Here is a 23,672-nt window from a genome sequence, read left to right as displayed (position 1 = left end):
TACAAAATGCAATAGCACACAGGTAATATCGAGCCAGTGTCGGCAGAAATTCTTCCAAGATGGCCTCTTGTGTCAGTGAAGATCAGGTATGAGTCACAGGAATACCAACTTCCCTTTCCCTTAGAGCTCTAGGAGGTCCGAGAGACCAGCAGCTCTTAAAGAGGGCCTGTCGATAAAATTGTTCTTTTTATTATCCAATTCACTGGGATTGCGGGGGGAGGGGGAGGGGAAAGATCCCCTATACCGTTTCAGATTTCCTGGTAAAGAAAAAAGACTACTTTCAATCTCATTTCATTCTCCATTTCAAAGGGATTGCAAGAATAGTCCTATTACCATTTCTGATTTCATGGGACCATCATCTTAAGGCAGGGTTTTACAGGCTAGGAGGGATCCTGAAATGGCGGCCCCGGGCATTAGAAAATGGAGATCTAGGGGAAGCTCAAGTGATGGGGGGCAGACAGAACCGCAGACCCTAGGAGTGCAATGAGAAACTCCACCTCCCAGACCCGCAATCGTCGAAGGGCATCCTTAGCCAGTGCAGTCTCTAGATCAGGTGACTCAACAACAAGAGAGAGGGACATTTTTGGAGCCACTCTTAATCCCCCGGGGCTAGTATAATTAAACAAGAAAAGAGTGTATCCATCAAGACTGAAAAAACAAAGAGGTGCTAAAGTGGTGAATCACAGTGTTTTAAAAGAACCCTCACTCACCAACCTAGTTGGTGACATGCTTCATCATTGGGTTCCCACCGGAGAGACCAAATGCCTCTCCGGTGTGCTGCGACGCCTGATTTACAGCGGAGCTGGTTTTGGTAGAGACAGTGCAAGTTGTGAAGGTGCAGGTTTAAAAAGGTGTCACAATTTTAACCAAAAAGTAACTTTAATAGTGGCAAACTGGACACAGTTAAAAGGGGTGATGTGGACGTGTAGACTCTGGTGACTATTGGACCAGCTATGTTCTTAATTAAAGTGAAAGGTGGTCAACATGTTTCTGCTTCTAGTGATAATACGTGAAGCATTCGTCAGGACCTTGTTATGGGCTACCACGGCAGTATGCGCTCGCTAAGGCGCACCCTAACCAGTGGTGTCTAAACCGCTAACACCTACGGTTTAAATATGGCCTTCAGGATTTCTGAAAGCTTTTTGTGAGCTGTGAAATTGAATTCCACATCACAGCATGAGTCCTGGAGGGGGGGCGAGACTTATAGTCACACTTACACCAAAGACTTCCACCCGCGGGAAACCTCCTTCGTCCCTCCTAAGGACTCGTATATTGTATAAGTCTCTAGATCAGTCATCACTGTGATCATCACAGCGGACCAGTGCCTATGTAGATGCACTAGCACACGTCGGTCAGGGCCTGTAGTGAGCAGCAGTAAAGGTCAAAGCAAAGTACAAACATGTGCAGCACTTGTTCTATCACAACGAGCAGCCTGCTCCCGGGAAGACTGAGTTCGCACTGCAGAAAATGGTGGCCACGCCCGATCATGGGTCGGGTCAGGTCAGTGGCAAGGAAGATCCCTAAAGAGTGACTGTGCTGGAACCAGTGTACGGGACAGGGGGCTCACCTAACTCAATGCCTCTTCCTTACCTCGTCACTGGGTCAAAGACCGATGCGGCTCAGCTACTGTGGGCTCGGTCTTTAAGCTCGGGGCAAGAGGCAATTCCTGCTCCGTGGCAGCCCCTGCCTCGTCTCAGATGTAGCGCCGTTGCAGCCCCGTTGAGCTGGCGTCCATGGCGCTCCGGTGTGGCTAGAGCGGGCGGGGTGGGATCTAGATTGAGCTCCGTCACAGCCCAGCCTCGTCCCAAATGTAGCAGTGGAGGCAATGGAGCACGAAGCGTGGAGGCTCCAGTGGGGATCTGCGCAAAAGGCCTGTGGACGGGGCGGGGCACAAATCCTGCTCTGCGCTGTTTGCGCTGACGGACGGACGGACGCAGCAGATAGGGTCACTCTGCCCTCAGAAGGCAGGCGGAGGTAAGGAAGAAGGGGTCGCCTCCAGTGCCCGATTGACTCACCAGCGCTCAGTCGGAGGGAAAGGACGACATCGCCACTAGAGTCGGATCACATCCGAAGTCGTCCCGACAATGTATCGTCCCTTGTTGAACCATCAGTCGAGAGGGCCAGAGATCGACGCAGCATCTGCAGCACATAAGGCATCCGGAGCACGAGACTGCAGGTAAGGGCACAAAACAGATAGACAAAACTTGATTTCTGTCTTACACCTGCTTGCCAGGGTAGAAACTGGGCTCGATGGGCAGGATTTCACAGGGATTTATGCCGATGGCGATCTCCTACCCTCAGAGCCTGTGAAGAGGCTTTCCTGCTCCATCGGCCATTTTTAACCCAAATGTTTCCTTTATTAAGCCTCAATGTAGTACATTTTTTCTGCGTGGTCAGTGCACAGATGATGTAGCCAAGTTTGTCAGTTGCAGGAGGTTTAGACAAAAAAAAAATTATGTTGCCAAAAGCCACGCACATATAGCTATTGTCCCTCTGATTGCACTTTACCACATATAGATTTAATGTATTAAACAATGCTGATTTGCACTTATGAGGCCAATAAAGCTGTGGATAGTGATTGTATCATGTTTGCACATATGATTTAAACACTTTTGAATACACCTAATCCTGAACGATCGCAGGGATGTCGTTAAGTTTATGGAATATTTTTATTCTGTATTTACTGTGAGTATATTGTGTAGATTTTAATTAATCAGACAATAAACTTGACTTGGATATTCATGTGTAATGTATTAGAGATTTGAGCCGTAGACTCTGAAAATGGATAGTAAAATACAGTACCAACCCAACCTCTCCGTAATGTTGAACATGAGCGCCTTCATAAGTTATATACTTCACAAACTGAAAGCACGGGCATGGGGCATGATGCTTTTACAATCTACTTTCGTAGCAGAGTGTTATAATCTACAAAGGAGGAACTGCGGCTCTGACTTTCTTTTCTTTAAAAAAAAATACTAATAAATCTTTAACTAGTCATTATATGTCAGGGCAATGCACAGTGTGCAAATCTATAGTAGATATTGATATTCCAAAGTACTGTTAAACTTGTTTCTTTACATATTATAATTGGCTGTGTTTCCTTTGCTCTTGGATATGTTTTCTGATGAGTTGTGTAAATGTCAAAAAGAAGAATTTTAAGGATCAGCATCAAGGAAAACTGTTTTAGGTAAATAAATCATTTTTTTGGATTTCAAAGGATGCTGATATCTTTGACACACGTGCAGTTCGGTCCTTTCAACCATTACAAGTCATTTTAGTTTGTCTTCAATGTACCTTAAAATTTTAACAAGCTTTCTCTTGTGTCAGTGCCCTGTTGAATATCAGGAGAAAATGGGTCGAAACATGGATGACTATGAAGATTTTGATGAAAAACAGAACAGTTACCCAAGTGAAAAAACACTTGCAAAACTTCATAAACAGGTGACTTTCCATGGAAAATTGTTGAAACAAATTGAGAAACATCAATTAAAACAGTACAATCTGTCATCCTGCATGCATTCTGTGCTTTATTTTCTATCAGTGGTGGTATAATGCATTTGTACAAAATATAATAGCAAGCTATTTATAATGATGCAGATTTAAATTTCTATGATCGTGTTTATTAATATGTCACAGGTTATTCTAAAGTGTGTACTACTCCTTCATAAGATTAAAAAAGGTCTAGACAAGAACATTGTTTTTTAAGCAATACTACTCTGCTATATCTGGATATAAACCTTTAACTTTACCATTTTTTCTTGAAGTGATGTAACAGCTGTGTATTCCAAACTCCAGAAATGTATACTGTAGCCATGCACCCATAACTTCCCCTGTGCATTCCTCATAACATAACACATACAAAAACAAAAAAAAGGGATGGGTGAGATGCTTAAATTACTCTCAACCACCGGCAGCTGCTCAGGCTGCATCAGTCAATAAATCCGGGGTCTTATAAAGTGTGAATAATCACCAGTTAGGGTCTCAAGGCGCTGGACGAGGGGTGATGGGTGAGATGCTTAAATTACTCTCAACCACCGGCAGCTGCTCAGGCTGCATCAGTCAATAAATCCGGGGTCTTATAAAGTGTGAATAATCACCAGTTTGGGTCTCAAGGCGCTGGACGGGGGGTGATGGGTGGGATGCTTAAATTACTCTCAACCACCGGCAGCTACTCAGACTGCATCAACCAATCAATCAATCAAGCATTCAGGGTTCTTATAAAGCACAAATAATCACCTGTTAGGGTCTCATGGCACTGGGCGGGGGGTTCTGCAGTTCAATCGAAGAGCCAGAGTCAATCAGATTGCATTCCAGTCCATCGTTATTTGTGCACTCTTTGACGCTAGACAGCTATATGCAAATAAGTACGTGCTACTTTAGAAACAGTCTAGGCTGAGCTGACAGGACTGGAAACGCAGCCTGAGTAATTACCAGTGGCTGAGATTAATACATACATTCCACCTTTCACCTTTTTGTATATACGGTACCACATCTGAATGTGAAGGAAACAACTGCTGTACTGTGTACATTTTCCCCTTGATTCCTCACGATTAGCTCGGCTTTAGACTAAATCCAGGTGATGTTGTGCAGCTCCTGCTGCAGATGTACTAGATAGCATGCCAGAGGTGATGAAGCAGGTTCATAAAGTTGTCAATGGCAATATCAACATTAGTTTCCTTTTTGTAAATGCTTCACAGATGTGGGATCCAAAGCGGTGGAGTCTTTTAATTATTTTCCAGGTATTGGACCTACCTCTCCTATGAAATATTCAGGTTTAAGTTCTTAGCCAACTGTCACTAGCATATGTCTGTGAAAAACCCTTTTACCAAGAGAGCGCATACAAATTGTGCTAGTTCGTCCACCTCATGGATATTCACTAGAGAGAAGCAAATCCAATGGGGCTATACCCATTTTACCCTTTCGCACCAGTTCTCCATTGAAATAGTGGCCTTTGCACTATAACACTTCTACTACATGACAGAAAACACAAAAGAGCAGCAACTAAAATGGACAGTGATAATTGTTCCTCCTTCCCTTGAACAAATGAAAGCCTTCCAGCAAAGCTTGTTGGCTATTTTTTAGTTTCCATAATAAGTTCACTCAAGCGTGCCTCAGAACCTGCTACTTTTCTTATGGAACGAATGATGCTGGTCCATCATGTGATGAAGCTGATGGTTTTGGCTTTAAAACTTTCTTGCCAATACCATCTCAATTTGTAACCTTAAATGTTGATCCTGAAACAGTCAACAGCGATATCTCTGAATCATAGCAAACAAGTCTCTTCGATTTTGTAGCCTTTAGCATTAGGCTCATCCTGGCACAAGAATGTTTAGTTTCAGTGGTGAAGTTATTGATCTGACCTTCTTTTTTCCCAAAACTTCATTGATAGTTTTGATTGGCTAAACTTTGGAGAGGAGGCTAAGCTTACTTACTGGATGTGCCTATTCTGCAGATTCCGCTCATTGTCACGCTGGCCTTTTATTTTACTGTATTTGAGAGATGTGCTTTGCACTTAATATTTTTTAATATTTCTGAACTAGTGTTTACATATTACTTCGCTTTCTTAGGTTTCTGCTTCCTACAGTAGAACTATTGTGATCATCAATACCTATTGCTGTAACAGTCTACCACCTCTGTTTTTATTTTTTACTTAGATACATTGTTTCTATGCTTTTTCATTTTACACTGTATTGATTTACTGATATGAGTTCTGCCAAGAGATAATATGGGATAATTAAGTCCTTTTCATGTGATGGTGGTAGATAGCTTAGTAATTCAAATGCTAAAATCTAAATTTTAATCAAGTTTGACTCCCATTAAGGATGACTTAAGTTTTCATACTTCCGTGTTTGATAAATTGAAAAGTATTGAGGTGGTTAATATTAACTCCCATTTAAAAAAAGAACTGCAAAACAATTGGTAACAAGTGCCATCTAGAAAATCTGACAAATTCTAAATAATTTTGTTAGTGATACTTGTATGTTATTGATTGACAGATTATTAGTGGCTAACTTATGCAATTAATCACATATCATTTCCTCTTTGTTTTTTGATTTATTGAGCAACATACACATTACAAAATGAATCACAATGTACAGGATATACAGATAAAGCATATCATAGTGTAAATTACTTTTCATATAAAAGATATATTAAGAATGAGAATAAAAAAGCAAAAAGTCGTATTAAGAAATCTCCCTAAAAGTACCCAAAAAGTAAAGTGCTGCAAATGAAGTGCAACATGCCACCTTCTCTTGAGGGTTGACTCGTAAACATTAAATCTTGCTTCATTAATGAACAAGCAAAAAAGTACACTCCCATATCACCAAATCTGTTTATGCATCTTGCAAAATACATTTGAAATAATCTGCTCAGTGTTCTCTAAAGCCGAAATCTACAGAAATATTTCATACCCCCTAAATTTGCTCCTACCACTGATTTATGGATATTGTAATTTAAGGACTTCCATTACTCAGTGGAGAGATCAAACCTCAACTTTTCCTTCGGCCGCCAGGATTTCATTAAACTCGAGAAATTCTTCCTTACAAAGTCATTTATGTAGTTTGGAAAATAAAACCTTTGATCCGGGCTGAGCACACAACCTTTGTATTACTTAATCAGTTCATCCTGCTATATATTGCTTTTGAAAGAGGCTCAAGCTGGAAATCTGTACACAAGCGTTGCATAGCCAATGGTTCTGGTGTGTAAATGAAAATGCAAACCAGACCTGTCAGCTTTGCGGATCCTTCTTACTAAATACTCAGTGAAGCTTAGCTGATCAGTGGTACTAGAGATCCTTCCAATCTGACATACGTCCTTGCTGTAGCAGGCTGGAGTACCTTAGACCCTTAGAGGTCACTGGAGTGAAAGGCAAATTCTTGTTGTAGCAGGGTGTAGAAACAAGTCAGCATGCTCTAACTTAGGTTGTTGCTGGAGGTCCTTGAACATATGTCTTTCCTGTAATTAGGCTGCAGTACCTTTGGTTGCTACTAGTGGTCACTGGAGTCAGAAACATACTTTCCCTAGCAGACTTCTGTGCCTCGGCTTGTTACTATAGGATCTCTGGAGTAAGGCTTGTGTCCCTCCTGTAAAGAGACTGCAGTAACGTATGAGGTTACCCAAGGTCCAAAAGGTGTCCACCACAACCCCCTCAGCAGCAGCATACTTATGAATAGAGCAGATGCCGTTGAATGATGTTGTTGGAAGTGGAAGAAGCACAATGGCAGAAAGTTGACTGTTATTTTGTTTTCTGCAGTTCAGATCAGAGAGGGGGCATGGCTTCACCATAAATTTGCTTATTCACTTTTGCAAATCTTTAGATTTTTGCTAGTTTTCTTTGTTCTAAAGCAGGGTTCTCCAGCAGGTAGCCCAAGAGATATCAGTCGCTCACCAGCTGATAGTAAGTAGTTCTTGGATATAGATCCCAGCCTACTTCATGGTTCAGAGGATCCAGGACTTGCTGTGTTACAGCCTGCATAGGGCAGTGGCATCACCATAGAGATTCAGACCCTTGAAGAGTTAACCAGCCACACCAGTGGCAAACACTAATTTCCAACTGCACACAACGTTACTCACACCACACAGCTTGCTACAAGAGCAGTCGCCATGCAACTTGAAAGCCACCTACAGATGTTCGTACTGCGTCTGTGAACACAGGGTGAGAAAGAAGAGCAGAGTAGCTCCAATGCAAGACTGCAGGAGTCTGGGTCTAAGACTGTTGGTCTTGGACGTTTGCAAGTTTCAAAATGGGGAATTTCTGCCACTAGAGCAGATAAAGATGACATTGGTTCAGTGAGTGCTATAATAACATCGTCAGCATAGAGGCTGATGGTGTGCGTGGACCCTCTGAAGGGGATGCACATAATAGTTGGAGTTGCCCTCACCTGTTGAGCCAGGGGCTCCATGTAAAGGACAAATAGGAGCTGAGAGAGTGGGCACCCCTGCCATGTACCCCTCTGGATAGAGAAGGTTTCAGACAACACTCTGTTGACTCCCACAGTAGCCCGCGGGGAGCTACAGACACTCTGAACCCATCAGCAAAACGTTTCCCCGACGGCGAAATGTTTCAGATAAAACAAGCCAATGCACTCTGTCAAATGCTTTTTATGCGTCCATAGAAAAAGCAACGCCTTCTTATCTGGCTGGTGGATCTTGTCGATGAGATGGAGGATAAGTTTAGTATTTTCTCCCCAATGCCTGCCGGGGATGGACCCAGTCTGGTTGTGTCAACCAGGCCGGGCATTAAGGGGATAAGGCGGTGCACCAGGACACTCGTAAATAGCCTAGTGTCAACGTTAAAGAGTGATATAGGTCTATAGGAGCTGCACAATGTTTTGTCTTTGCCAGGCTTGGCAGTAATTGTAATGGAGGCTTCAAGCATAGATTAAGTAATTGTCCTCATGTCAACGAAGGTGTTGAAAAGTCTAGTGAGAAGCGGGGCTAGCGTGTGGCAGAATGTTTTTAAAACTGGAGAGTGAAGCTGTCGGGGCCTAGGGATTTAAGTGGCTTCAGTCTGGCGATGGCAGAGATCACTTCCTTAATTCTAATGTGTTTCTCCAAGCTCTTTGGTTGTATTGAGGTAAGTGTGGTTACCCAAGTGTGAGAAAGTGCCCTCTTTCTTGCATGGTATCCCCCCACTTTTTGCTGAATTGCTGACGTTCTTTGACTTAGTGTGCCCTGGGCTCCTGCTAATCAGGTACCCAGGGACCATGTTCCTCCCCTAAAACAGCATTGAAGCCTAAACCCAATTGGCATCTCTGGCCACAGGTCAGACCCTGGTAAGTGGTACCACAGGTACCCAGGGTACTGTGAACAGAGAATGCCTCTAAGGAAAGCAGCACTTATTGTGCCACCTTCAGAGGCCCTGTACCCTGACACACACACACTGCCTTTGCAGACTGAGTGCCTTGGTGCAGAACAAAGTGAAGAGTCGACATGGCACACATCCATGTGTGACATGCCCACAAACCACTGCCCTGGCATACATCAGTCACCCCTCTAGCTGGGTGCCCTATGCTAGTGGTGAGGGTACAGGTGCATGAGCTGTACCCCTACAGTGCCCAAATCAATTCCTGGGCACTGTAAGTGCAGTGCTGCCATTAAAGAGTATAGGGTACTGGGAGCACCATAATGGCTACACTGAAGACTGGTAAGTTTGGTATCAAACTTCTCAGCACATTAAACCCACACTGATGCCAGTGTGGGATTTAATGTAAAATGCACAACAGAGGGCATCTTAGAGATGCCCCATGAAATTCGACTAACTCCTAGTGACCTGACTGAGTGGCTGCTTAGGCTGCCCCCACCAGACATGTTTCTGGACCTCTGGGTTGAGAGCTTGCTGCTCTCGGTCGCCTGAGACAAAGCACATCCTGGGACGAAGTGCCAAGCCTTCTCCCCCAGGATGGGCAGGGTTCACGAAGGAGAAGCTACAGTGAGCCTCTCCAGACCATTTGCGGCTTTCAGCAACTGGTCCCCACTGGTTCTACCCCCCTCTTTGGGCAGGAGAACCGGCGGGAAAAACCAGTGAGGAAGAGAGCTGTAACTCCACCCCTAAGGTGGGGGAGGCGAGGTGAAGCACAACCTCGAGTCCCCGCCATCTTGAGGATAGGGGACCCAGCCAACCAGGGACAGGCTCCTGCCCCCCTTCCACTGGAGAGTGGCAGAATAGGGTGTGTACCCACCCCAGGGAAGGGACCCATTGGTCCCTGCCCTCTACCTACCTGTAATGCCCCTATATTTAGTATTTAAGAGCACCCTGAACCTTCCTTCCTCAGATCCAGCAACAACAAGAAAAGAAGATAAGAAAAAGGACGAAGAGCCGTGCAGAGCTAACAAGAGGACGACGCCCACTGACTTGGCCCCATCCCTACATGCCTGTCTCCCCTCTAACCTGCTCCTGCGAAATCCCGGCGTGTCCAGCAGCTAGCAACCTCACAAGCCCCGGAGGACCTGCCTGCCTTCACTTTCCAGACTGTTTCTCCCGTGAGCACCGGACGTGTTTAAATTGCAGCTTCTCGTGCCAGCCAGGAACCGCAAATTCAGCCCACTCTGCACCCGCCGAACCCAGCCCGAGCTAGAGTGGAAAAAACCCACGAGGAGGTCCCCCCAGCAATCCTGACCCGAGATCCAGCGACCCCTGATCTGCCTCAAACCTCCTGACGACGCCTGCAGCCTCAATCCAGAGGACCCTCCCTACTGCGACCAGAGCGGGTAAGTAAATCTGATGTCCCAAGACACCCCTGCACCCGACGCCCCATGGCCTTGTGTGCCCAAACCAACAGTGCCTAACCAACCCTCAACATCCCAACTTACCCCTCGAAGTGGTGGTCGATCCTGGAAGATCCTTGTCCCCGAGCCTGCAGTGTTTCTTTGTCCCGGAGAATCTCCACTTAAATCAACAGGGCACCCGACCTCAGAACAGCACCCTGCACCCGGCTGCCCTAGTGCTGCTGAGGGTGCACCTTTGGTGCTGCTTTGGTCCCCAACTTGCCCTGAGCTAAACCCTAGGAGCTTTGCTCCCGCAACCCCGTGGCCTGCTTGCCAGCAGCCACCAACCGGAGCCCCCCTATCCTCCGTAGGATAACATTGGGCCACCCTAGTACCGCTGAGGGTACAACAACAGTGCATCACTGACCCTGGGAGACCCCTGAGTCTAACCCCAGAACCCCAACTCCAAAGACCGAGTACTTACCTCAAAACCGATAACCTGCTTTTCCTCATAGGATACCATTGACACTTTTTCTCCCAAAAAGTTTCTAAGTGTCGACTTTTGAAAACTAAGAATATTCTTTAAAAATCGCACAAATAACCAAAACGCATTTTCTCAACTGTTTTTAGGAAATGTCCCAGTGCTGAATCTAGGTATCCAGCACTGAGTACGAAAAGTAACGTAAAAGTAACTTACCTGTGAACTGAATTTCCTTCCATAGGATAACATTGGTGGGTCTCTGTGAAAAAGTTCAGCATTGGTGGTTCTCTGTGAAAAAGTTTCTAAGTGTCTGTAGGAGAGTAGGATCTGCTTCACATGTTTACCCCCACTTTTTGCTGGTGTTTCACTGTTTTTCGACTTTAGTCTGGCTGGAACCCTGCTAATCAGGGCCCCGGCCTAGCTGCTTCCTCTCTAAAATGAGTCTATGTACTTTAGGTACAGTTCAGATTGGAACTGAGGTGCCCTTGTAAGCCCTAGTATGTGGTATACTATGTACCCAGGGCATAGGTACTCCAGAGTCCTACCAGGGGCTGAAGCATGTATTATTCCACCCCTGGAAAGCCACCCAAAATGACACCACAGGTCTGCTACTGCAGCCTGGGTAAGGTGGTGCATGCACCCCTTACTGAGTTATAGGTTCACTATGTCTCACCGTATACACACATATAAACCTATAAGTCACTCCTATGGCAGGCCTTATCAATCCTGAAGGCAGAGTGCTTGATTCTTATGTGAGAGGGTGCCCCTGCATGACCAGAGCCCCTCTGCAGCGTTCGGAGACCCTTCTCTGATGCTGTTGGTAGTGCAGCCTGACCTTAAGTGCATTATAACCAAACGGTAAATGCTAACTTTGGACTGGCTGCACGGAAACATGTCGTGTTTGGTGTCAAACACCTTGGAATGATACCCCCACACCAGTAACCGGTGTGGGAGTATGATCCCACCTTTCTAGAGGGAGAGACATGACAGCACTGGTATACCCGGTAGAAACTTAATATAGCCCTGGCATCACAAAATGGATGCTGCAGCCAAAGACACGGGTCTGGCCTCCTGCTGATGACCGAAACTCCGGCAGGGGAGGCCTGGCCAATAGGTTTCCTGTCACAGGGAGGTATAACCACCTCCCAGACAGGCTTAAGTGTATTGGGGCTAGGTGGGAGCACTCTCAGAGTGCTTTGAAGTCCTGCACTGGGGGCACATTTGGTATCCCTGTGCATAGTCCAGCCCAAACCGGTTCAGGGGCTTTCAGCCCCTGCTCAAGCACGAAACGGGACAAAGGAAATGGGTGTAGCCACCCCTCTTTCCAAACCCTCCCATAGGTGGGTCCCCAGTGTATGTCCAACCCCCTACCTTAGTATAAGTATGGGACCCCTGTCCTTAGGACTTTAGATTACCCTGGACGAAACTCGGACGCTGAATCCTGGACCTTCGACGCTCTGCTCAAGACCAGAGGACTGGAGAAATCTCCCTTGGGGTCAAGGAGTGACTCCCCTGCTTGGCAGGCACCAGCGAAGCAATTTGCTGGTCTGCATCCTCGAAGCTCTCGCCGGACTCTGAAGTGTTTGCAGCCCAGGAGGAGGATTTCCAGACATCTCAGAGGCCGACCGAGTCCCCAGCAAAGCTGAGACCCGCAGCCCTCGTGAGTTGCGTGGAACCGGAACTCCTGGTCACCGTGCATTTCTGCAAGTGCATTGACTTCTTGACGTCTCTTGAAGTCGTGCTTGGACTGACTTGTAGCCCCCACCTCGAGCACTGAATCCACCGAAGATTGTCGGCCTGGTCATTCCGAGTGACCCGTGTGCCGCCATTTTGTGTTTTGTCTCGAGGTCCATTCACGATCCCTGGTCCGTTGAGTGGTGGATCCCTGAGGGGGTAACTTTGCATTTCCTTGTGCTTTCCTGGTTGCTCCAGACGTGCCCTGACTCCCATCAAAGTGGTGAGTTCCACAGACCTTGCTGGTCTGCACCGAAGCATCTTTCTGGTTTCTGCGTGGGTTGCTGTTGCCAAGGCTTGTTGTGTCCAATCCGGGCACCGACGCTGCAGCACTCGACATCCTTCGTGGGACAGCTCGAAACCAGCTCCTGGTCATCCTCGATGCCTCCTGGTCCTCGTGGCTGAAGAGTCAAGCTTCACCTCTTTCACCTGAAAAAACCAGACATCGGTGGGCATCTGCTCATCGCCTTCCTGGTCACTGAAAAGTGACCCAGACACTGTCCCCTCTGCTTTCAGGTACTTCTCATCTTCGATCCGGGCTTGGATCTCTTCGGACACTTCGCATCTTCACGGCAGCAGCACTTCTTCGCCAGCTTCCATTGAAATCGACAATGCGACCTGTCACCAAAAGGAACCTATGCACCCGGCTTCCCGGGGTGAGGTAACACGAGTACTCCGGTGCTCCCGTGGGTGCTAGCCCTAGAACTTCCTAAGTCCAAAAGGGTTTTGTCCTGACTCATTTCTAAGTGTCCCTAATCTTTAAAAATCTAACTGCGACTTTCCCCATAGAAGCTAACGGGAGCTCGCAGCTGTGTACCGTGGGTACTCTGTGTCACTACCTTGGGTGATTCCTTGGGGTCCCAGCTATTCTACAGGCTCTAGGCCTTGTGTCTAGTTAAGTTGTGGTTCTTATACCACTATTTTAGTATATGGTTTGGTTCGCCCCTAGGACCTGACGTGCATTTGTGCAATTTTACTGTGATTTATTATAGTGTAACTTATGTGTTTTGACCTCTAGTCTCATAAAGAGACTAGGAGGGTGTGTAATAAATACATATATTTTATATATATATATATATATCTGGTGTGGATATCTTTTATTTAGTGATTCAAGAGATTATAGACTGGTAAAACAAGCTGCTTTACATTCCTTCAACCTATAAGGGGTTGTTTGGACTGATACAGGGTGCCCACTATAACTAGTGGACAGCATAGCCCTCCACAGGGCTTGGTCGCCCCACTCACTGCTGCCGCTCCTGCCTGCCTTTGCCGCCTCCTGCCTGCAGATTCCTTCGCTCGCTGCCCGCTGCTCCTGGGAATTGCCCGCTGCTCCTGGGAATTGCCCGCTGCTTCTTGGAATTTCCCGCCGCTGCCTCCCTGCGGCCCCGCCCCCGCCCCCCTGTGATTCCGTTCGCCGCCCCGCTCCCGCCACCCAGCTGCTCCTCCCTCCCGGCTCCTTACTTAAGGGGACCACAGAGTGTGACCGCTCAGCCCTCCACTGGGCTTGGTCGCCCCACTCACTGCTGTTGCTCCTGCCTGCCTTTGCCGCCTCCTGCCTGCAGATTCCTTCGCTCGCTGCCCGCTGTTCCTGGGAATTTCCCGCTGCTCCTGGGAATTGCCCGCTGCCCGCTGCTTCTTGGAATTTTCCGCCGCTGCCTCCCTGCGGCCCCGCCCCCCTGTGATTCCATTCGCCGCCCCGCTCCCGCCACCCAGCTGCTCCTCCCTCCCGGCTCCTTACTTAAGGGGACCACAGAGTGTGACCGCTCAGCCCTCCACAGGGCTTGGTCGCCCCACTCACTGCTGCCGCTCCTGCCTGCCGTTGCCGCCTCCTGCCTGCAGATTCCTTGGCTCGCTGCCCGCTGCTCCTGGGAATTTCCCGCTGCTCCTGGAAATTTCCCGCTGCCCGCTGATTCTTGGAATTTCCCGCCGCTGCCTCCCTGCGGCCCCGCCCCCCCTGTGATTCCATTCGCCGCCCTGCTCCCGCCACCCAGCTGCTCCTCCCTCCCGGCTCCTTACTTATGACGCCCCCAGAGCGACCGCGCAGCGGACGCGCGCAGCGGGAGCGCCGATTGAGCGCCGAAGGTGCGCCAAAGGTAAGCCCGTCTGCGTCCGTCCGCGCCTGGACCGCGCCCAGCGCCAGACCCCCTGGTCCTCGCCCTCACCAGCACACCTTGCACATCTACGATGCCAAAACCCTCCACGCACTCGGCGCCGGCCGAAACACAGCCTGCTACTGAGCCACCCCGAGACGCACCCACGGACCCTGCACCTGCCTGACCTGCCGCTTCACCGGCCTCCGACCCAACACCGCACCTGCTAAACCGAGCCCCAGCAACAAACACCTGATGTGCATCCTGCTGAACACCCGCTCCGTTCACAGGCATGCCGTCGAACTCTGGAACCTCCTCGACTCGACAGCACCAGACATAGTCTTCCTGACGGAAACCTGGATGAACGCCTCCTCAGCGCCCGACGTCGCCATCGCCGTCCCGGAAGGCTACAAAATCACCAGGAAAGACTGCGTCAACCAGACAGGAGGAGGCATCGCCATCATCCACAAGAACACCATCCGCAACACGACCAACTCCGATGACACCTTCACCTCCGCCGAACACCTCCACTTACAGATACACACCGACCCCAAGACCACGCTCAGAGGCACCCTAGTCTACAGACCACCGGGACCATGCACCCCCCCGACCAGCTCAACGGACCCCAACGAAGCCGCCAACAACCTCACACAGTGGATCACCAACTGCGCAGATGCCCTCGCACCACTGAAGAAGAACCCCCCCAGCAGACGCGGCAGCAAGAAAGCCTCCTGGTTCACCGACGAGCTCATCACCTCCAAGAAGAACTGCCGCTCCCTGGAGAACACCTGGCGCACCAACGAGACCACAGACAACATGACTGCCCTCAAACACGCCACCCGCAAACACCACCAACTGATCCGTGCCACAAAGAAGACAGCCTTCAAGGAACGACTGGACAACAACACCCACAACAGCAAGGAACTCTTCAGCATCGCCAAAGAGCTCTGCAACCCCGACGCCGGAAACAATGACATCACTCCCTCGCAAGACCTCTGCGACTCCCTCGCAGCCTTCTTCCACGACAAGATCGCCAACATTCACAACAGCTTCGGCCCACCAACCACGAACCCCACCACCGAACCGATGCCCCCCACCGCCACCCGCCGCACCTGGACCCCAGTCAACACCGAAGACACAACACGCACAATGAACACCATCCACTCCGGATCCCCTACGGACCCCTGCCCACACCACATCTTCAACACGGCCGACCACATCATCGCACCCCACCTCCGCGACATCATCAACGCCTCCTTCAACACCGCCACCTTCCCGGAGTGCTGGAAACACGCCGAGATCAGTGCCCTGCTGAAGAAACCAACTGCAGACCCCTCCGACCTCAAGAACTACCGCCCCATCTCGCTCCTCCCGTTTCCTGCCAAAGTCATCGAGAAGACCGTCAACAGACAGCTAGCCGCCTTCCTCGAGACCAACGGATCCCTCGACCACTCGCAATCCGGCTTCCGAGCCAACCACAGCACGGAGACCGCCCTCATCGCAGCCACAGACGACATCAGATCCCTAATGGACAACTGGGAAACTGCGGCCCTCATCCTCCTGGACCTCTCCGCAGCGTTCGACACTGTCTGCCACCGCACCCTGGTACAGCGCCTGAACAACACCGGCATCCAAGAGAAGGCCCTGGAGTGGATCACCTCATTCCTCGCCGGAAGAACCCAGAGAGTCCGCCTCCCCCCGTTCCGGTCAGCGGTCACCAAAGTCATCTGCGGCGTTCCACAAGGGTCATCGCTCAGCCCCACCCTCTTCAACGTCTACATGAGCCCCCACGCAACCATCGCACGTCAACACAACCTCAAGATCATCACCTACGCCGACGACACCCAGCTGATCCTCTCCCTCACCAGCGACCCGGACACCGCCAGAGCCAGCCTACACGAAGGGATGAAAGACGTCGCTGAATGGATGAAGAACAGCCGCCTGAAACTGAACTCAGACAAGACGGAGGTCCTCATCCTGGGATCATCACCCTCCGCCTGGGACGACTCCTGGTGGCCCCCCGCCCTGGGAGCCACCCCCAAGCCAACGGAATACGCACGCAACCTAGGCTTCATCCTGGACTCCTCCCCCTCGATGACCAGACAAGTCAACGCCGTCTCGTCTTCATGCTTCAACACCCTGCGCATGCTTCGAAAGATCTTCCGGTGGATCCCCACCGAGACCAGGAAGACGGTCACCCAGGCCCTCGTCACCAGTCGGCTGGACTATGGGAACGCCCTCTATGCCGGCACCGCCGCCAAACTTCAGAAGAAACTCCAACGGATCCAGAACGCCTCAACACGACTCATCCTGGACATCCCCCGACACAGCCACGTCTCCGGACACCTGAGAGACCTACACTGGCTCCCCGTCAACAAAAGAATCACGTTCCGACTCCTCACCCACGCACACAAGGCCCTCCACGACTTGGGCCCCAAGTTCCTCAACAGCCGCCTGACCTTCCACAAGCCCACCCGCCAGCTCCGCTCCGCCAGCCTCGCTCTCGCCACCGTCCCCCGCATCCGCAGAGCTTCCGCCGGAGGAAGATCCTTCTCCTACCTGGCAGCCAAGACATGGAACTCCCTCCCCATCCACCTCCGGACAACGCAAGACCATCTCGCCTCTAGGAAGCAACTCAAGACCTGGCTGTTCGAGCAGTAGCGTTCCCCCCCCCCCCCCCCAGCGCCTTGAGACCCTCCGGGTGAGCAGTGCGCTATACAAATGCCTATGATTGATTGATTGATCATATATCAGGCCAACTTCTCACAATGTCAACTTTTGAAATACAAGAATATTCTTTAAAAATCGTACATCTAACTAAAACGCATTTTCTCAACTGTTTTCAGGAAATGTCCTAGTGCTGAATCTAGGATCCAGCACTGTGTTAGAAAAAGTAATCCGAAAAGTAACTTACCTGCAATTTATTGAAAAAGCCTATTCATTCCAATGTACTGTATTTGCTAAGTGTTGCATACTATTGCTCCCCTGTAGGTAAAACAAAATATCATTCCTATTGCATTTTCAAACAGTTCTATGTCCAGTAACTTATTACTGAAAAGTATTTAATGCTTACCTGTTCCAGGCTTGCTTGGTTCTAAAAATAAACAGTATATTTTTTTATACAAAAACAATTGGCCTAGAGTTCAGTTCTTGAGTGTGTGAATTCATTTGCTGACTGAGTGTGTACATCAAATGCTTAACACTGTCCTCTGAGACTGCCTTACAGCTCGACCAAGCTACCACTTTAGAGAGTAAGGTTCTATCTAACTTTAACCTCTGACTACCTCTGGGGACTCTTGGACTCTATACACACTGTACCTCACTTTGATGCAGTATATTTAGAGCCAGTTTCTTACACTAAGTAGGTATGAATACCGTCAGGAGCATGTCTGGGAGCTGTGTAGTGTTTTATAATAATCATGGAAAACACCTGCTATTTGCGTATCTCCCCATATCTCCTCCCCAGAGCCTCTCGTTTGACGAGCTTTGTTTACATTTTAGACTGATGGCAATGAGCCAGCGTCCGGCTGCATCTGTTACTTCTGATATAGAATGTGTTTGTGAGGTACCAGATAGCACGTACTCTGCCCTGTCTAGGTCTAGGTCTAGGTCATGCTTTATCTAAATCCTGCCAGACCCTAGGATCACCGGTACTCTTTTGCATGGCTTCTAACTCGGGCATCGTTTTTCCCAATTGCCCTAATTTCTCCCACCACCACTGGTTATCTGCTGAGGAAATAGCTATCAGCTCCTCTCTGATTACTGCCTTTAACGCCTCCCCAATGTCGTTCTGGAGGAAGTCTGAAACAGTCGCATTTAAGGTTATAGTATTAGTCTCATTCTGGATGAGACTATCATACAGCCGCCAGCGAGAGGGCTGCTTGCCAATCCCATCCACCTGGAGAACTAGTGTGAGGGAGGCGTAGTCTGATAATGATATGGGAGCAATGCTCATGTCTTTGATAGCTTTTAGTGTAGAGGTGGCTAGGTAGTAATCAATATGGATGTATGTTTTTTCACCTACGGAATAGAATGTATAATCTTTAACAGTAGGATGGAATTGTCTCCATAGGTCACCCAGGCACATTCGAGTAACCACCTTAACCCTCCAGCTGAGAAACCTGCTGTTTGGCCAAAACGCTGGCCTGACCTGTCCAGATCATTGTGCATGACCATGTTTAGGTCTCCTCCCACTAAGATGGGCGCATCTTGGACTTACCAGACTGTAGATTGTTGTTCTGGTGAGTTTTTATCTCTATTGTCTCTGACTCCCTCGACCGATGGCCCAAGAGGGCCCTACCACACTCCTGCAGGCGGATCCATAATTTCCTTGGTGCGATGGGCCTGAAGGATGTCTGGAGGAGCATGCATTCGACTGAACTCCAATACACCTTTCTTTCTGGGCCTCATCGTAGTAGATTACGTGTTGACGCTAGCACACCACCTTCACACTATCAGAGACATACAACACCTGGCCAGGGGGAGCTCTGACCATTCACCCATACAGTGTCGTCTAGAGGTGGGTAAACCCACAGTAGGCCGTGTGGCGCTGATTAACTCCTGGTATCTCATGACTCCTCCCATCAGGGACAAGGTCTTGAGTGAGTCGGATCTTTACTTTCAGGAAAACGAAGGGTTGGTTGACTCGGCAAGCACACTTTGGGAGGCCTATAAGGTTGTTATACAGGGGGTGGTCTTCGCTCAGATCGCCGGACAACGTAGGGAATGGGGAGCTGCTATGGCGAGTTTGGAGGGGGACATCTTGCATTTAGAGACTGCTGTCCGGTTACATGACTTGGGGGAGGTGCGCCAGAAGTTGCGCATAAAAGTTAAGGAGTTCTCCGACCTAGCTACGGAGGCCGCCAAGACACACCACAGGGCGACGCTCAGCAGAATGTACGACGTTGGCGATAAGGCAGGCAAGTTACTGGCTTGGTAAGATCGCAGGTATAGGGCCCAGTGCGTCGTGGTTGAGATAGAAACTGACTCACAGTCTCGCCTCACTGCACCACATGACATAGTGGACGCGTTTGGCCACTACCACCAGTCATTTTACACATCCCTCATGACGCATACGGAAGAAGAGGCTTCCTCTCTTCTGCGGGACATCTCGATGCCCTTACTTACTGAGGATGAGTGCTCCGATCTCTAACTCAACATCACAGTTGCAGAGGTTGGAAAAGCCATCCACGACCAGCGTGGGGGGAAAGTGTCGGGCCCTAGTGGTCTGCCCATTGAATTGTTCAAGCTCACCGCGAGCAAGACGGCGCCCTAACTCATCGAAATGTATCGTGAAAGTAAAAGGAGGCATCCTTCCTGAGGACCAGAGGCTTGCCAACATTGTAGTCATTCATAAAGGGGGTAAGCCTGCCAATAAGTGTTCATCCTATAGGCCCATTTCGTTGCTTAATTGCGAGGCGAAAATCCTGGCAAAGGTTCTTTACACTCGCCTGCTCAGGGTCCTAACCCACCTGGTACATCCGGACCAATCTGGATTTATGTCTGCTAGGAATACCTCCCTCAACCTGCACAGGCTCCATGCTGTGCTGTGCCGGGTCGGTACGATCAGAGAAGATGCTGTTGTGGTATCCCTAGATGCTGCATCGGCATTCGATACAATTGAATGGCCCTACATGTTCTCTGTGCTCCGCAAACTGGGTTTTGGGCCAGAATTTATCAACTGGGTGAGGCATCTCTACCATCAACCTCTGGCTCAAGTGGTTGTCAATAATAGGAAATCTCCTGTTTTCGTTCTCGGCCGGTGCACCAGACAGGGCTGCCCCTTGTCACCGCTTTTCTTCGCCCTAGCCCTGGAGCCTATGGCGACATGGGTCCGGCAGGACCCCGTCCTTAGAGGCCTTAAATGGACGTCAGGCTGGGAGGACCGCATCTCGCTATATGCGGATGATATCTTGCTATACTTGGCCTCCCCGGCGGCATCCCTCAATGTGGTCCTGGACATATTCCGTGTGTTTGGGAGGTTCGCGGGGTATACGGTAAACAGGTCTAAATCGGTGCTTTACGTCCTTTACTGCAAACAGCCTTTGCTTCCTCGGGGCTGCCAACTGGTGGTGGCGGCTGCCGGATTTATATATTTGGGGATCTGGGTCTCTAAAGACTTATCTAGCTTTCACAATAATAATCTTCAGCCGCCCCTGGTGCGTCTTAATTCAGACGTCCAACACTGGAAATCGCTTCCGTTGACCCGGTTGGGGTGTGTGGCCCTATTTAAGATGATGTCCCTTGACAGACTTTTATATACACTGCAGAACACCCCCTCCCTGTCACCACCTCGTATTTCAAGGAACTCTATGGTATCGTTCTAGACCTCCTGTGGGAGGGTAAACCACCCTGTATCGCGACACACAAACTCACTCTAGGATGGTTTTACGGGGGCATCGGGCTACCGGATATCAAGCAATCTTTGAGACCGGCATTGACCGGCCAGACCGGACACGCTGTCCACGTGTGGAGGGTGGCTACCAGGAGTCTGGGCTGGGAGGGCAAACTTACACTGGCCACGCCACTCTGGCACTGCGAACAATTGGGCAGACTGATCCGTTCGAAGGGCTTCGATAGATGGGACCTTATAGGTATCTCCAAGGTGGGTGAGTAGGAGAGTAGGATCTGCTCTTATGTTGCCCCCACTTTTTTTCTGATGTATACACTGGTTTATGACTATAGTCTGGCTGGGTCCCTGCTAATCAGGGCCCCAGTCTCACTGATTTCTCTAAAACAACTTGGTGTGCATATTAGATGCACTAGTGATTGGATACTGTGGTACCTTATGAGCCCCTAGTATATGGTACCTTAGGTACCAAGGGCATTGGTACTTCACAGACCTACCAGGGGCTGCAGCATGTATTATGCCACCCCTGGGAAGCATTCACAATCTGACACCACAGGCCTGCTACTGCAGCCTGTGTGAGGTAGTGTTAGCACTCCTCACTGAGGTATAGGTTCCTATATCTCACCATACACACACATATAAACCTATCGGTCACCCCTCTTGCAGGCCCTAACAATCCTGAGGTCAGGGTGCTTGGTTTACTATGTGAGGGGGTGCTTCTGCCTGAGCAGGACCCCTCTGCAGCTGGCAGAGTCTATTCTCTGCTGCTGTTTGTGGATGCGGTTAAACCATATACTCTTAAGTGCATTATAACCTCGCGGTAAATGCTAACTTTTGAATGACTGCATCAAAACATGTCGTGTTTGGTGTCAAACAACTTGAAATCATACCTCCACACCAGTAACTGGTGTGGGAGTATGATCCCACCCTTCTAGAGGGGACGACATGTACCCACTGTACTAAACGGTAGAAATCTTCTAGAGCCCTGGCATCACAAAATGGATGCCACCAGCACAGACACTGGGCTGCCCTCCTGCTGCTGACCAAAACTCGCAGTGGAGGAAGCCCAACAAAGGGTATCCTGTCACAGGGAGGTGTCACCACCTCCCAGACAGAATTTAGTGTATTGGAGCTGGGTGGGTGCACTCCTAGAGTGCTTTGAAGTCCTGCACTGGGGGAGCAGTAGGCTCCTCTGTGCATATGCCAGCTCAAACCGGTTCAGGGGCTACCTGCCCCTGCTCTGGCGCGAAACTGGACAAAGGGAAGTGGGTGTAACCACCCACTACCCTGACCCTCCTAGAGGAGTGGTCATAGAGCTAGTCCCTCCCCTATCTTCACTATAAGATACCAAGCATTGCCAATGCAATTCAGATTAACCCTGGACGACGCTCTACAAAGAAGAATCCTGGCCCTTCGACGTTCCACGATCTCTGGAAGACTGAAGCATCTCCCTTGGAGTCAAGGAGTGACTCCCCTGCTTGGCAGGCACCAGTAACTTTGATCAACGGTTGCAAACTTCACTGCTCCCGCCGGAGTCCGAAGTCCCTGCGTCCCCTGAAGCGGATTTCCTGACCTCTTGACGGCCATTTTGAGTCCCCAGCGAAGCTGTGGCATCTGGACCCCACGAGTGACGAGGAACAGCAATACCAGGGAACCGTGCACTGATTTCGAGTTCAAACCCTAAACAACGTTCTACGAACTTGGGCTTTGGACCATCTGTAGTCCAAGTCCCTAGCAGGTCTGGTACCGAAAATCACCGTCAATCTTCACTCCACACTAGACTTGCAGTTGCCAAGGTTTGTTGGCTCCAATCCGGTTGCCGACACCGTCATCAGCTGCAGACGTCGTGGGACCCTCCGAATCCAGCTGCTGGTCATCGTCGATCTCTCCTGGACCTCGTGAGCGAAGAGACAAATCGCCATCGACGACCTGAAGCGATGCGACATCAGTGGTCATCCATCCTGCTGGCCACCGGTCACTGGCAAGTGACTTTGAACTCTGTCCCCTCAATTTTTAGGTCCTCTTCAACTTCAATCCACCTTCGGATTCCAGCGGACACCTCTCCAGTCGTCACAAGCAGCAAGTCTTCAGTGATCTCCATTGAAAACAGCATCGCGACCCGACACCAAAAGACACCTATGCACCCGGCTTCCGTGGGTGAGGTAACTCGTGCACTCCGGTGCCCAAGTGTGTGTTGGCCCTCGAAATACTTACCCTGTAAGTGGCCTGCTTGTTGACTTCTCCGAAGTGCCCTAAACCTTTAAATTACAAACCGCGACTTGTGCCATTGAAACCAATAGGAAACCCGCGGATGTGTTTAGACACAGTGGGCTGATTACTTACCTGCTAACACTGAAGAAGTGAAGCCCCAGTGATTCCCAAGGCCCTAGGCCTCTTCATTTTGCAAGTCGAGTTTGTTAAACCATTTTCTTAGTATATGGTCTGGTACGCCCCTAGGGCTACAGCCATATTTGTGCTTAATTTATTGAGAAGTGTTGACATTTGAATGTGTATCTGGGTTCTAATCTCATAAAGAGATTAGTTGAGTGTATCTAAGAATAAATACATATATATTTGATATATATACCTGTGTGGTGTCCTTTTCATTTGGTAATTCAAGAGATTATCAGGTAAAACAAGCTGCTTTACATTCCTCAGAGACTTAGCCTGAAGGCTGCTCTCCACAGCTACCACTAGGATAGCTTTCTTTAAAAGGTGGTCTTAAACCTATCTACCATAAGAGTCGAATTGGACTGGTGCAAGGTGGCCACTATAACTAGTGACCAGCATATGCCAGGCCAACTTCTCA

General features: G+C 49.3%; 1 protein-coding gene across 2 annotated transcripts in view; it reads left to right on the top strand.

Annotated features, from left to right (window-relative positions):
• Positions 1 to 23,672, top strand: part of LMBRD2 (LMBR1 domain containing 2) — a 440,257-nt gene that overhangs the window by 155,106 nt on the left and 261,479 nt on the right. For both annotated transcript variants that reach the window (XM_085631040.1, XM_085631037.1), the window contains exon 8: positions 3,328 to 3,441. In XM_085631040.1, the coding sequence (XP_085487166.1) occupies positions 3,328 to 3,441 (114 nt within the window). The remainder of the gene's footprint in view (positions 1 to 3,327; positions 3,442 to 23,672) is intronic.

This window comes from Triturus cristatus, chromosome 2_1, assembly GCF_964204655.1.
Source record: "Triturus cristatus chromosome 2_1, aTriCri1.1, whole genome shotgun sequence".
Lineage (NCBI taxonomy): Eukaryota > Metazoa > Chordata > Amphibia > Caudata > Salamandridae > Triturus > Triturus cristatus.
The sequence above is the reverse complement of the archived record's forward strand: the minus strand, read 5'-3'. Positions and strand labels throughout refer to the sequence as shown.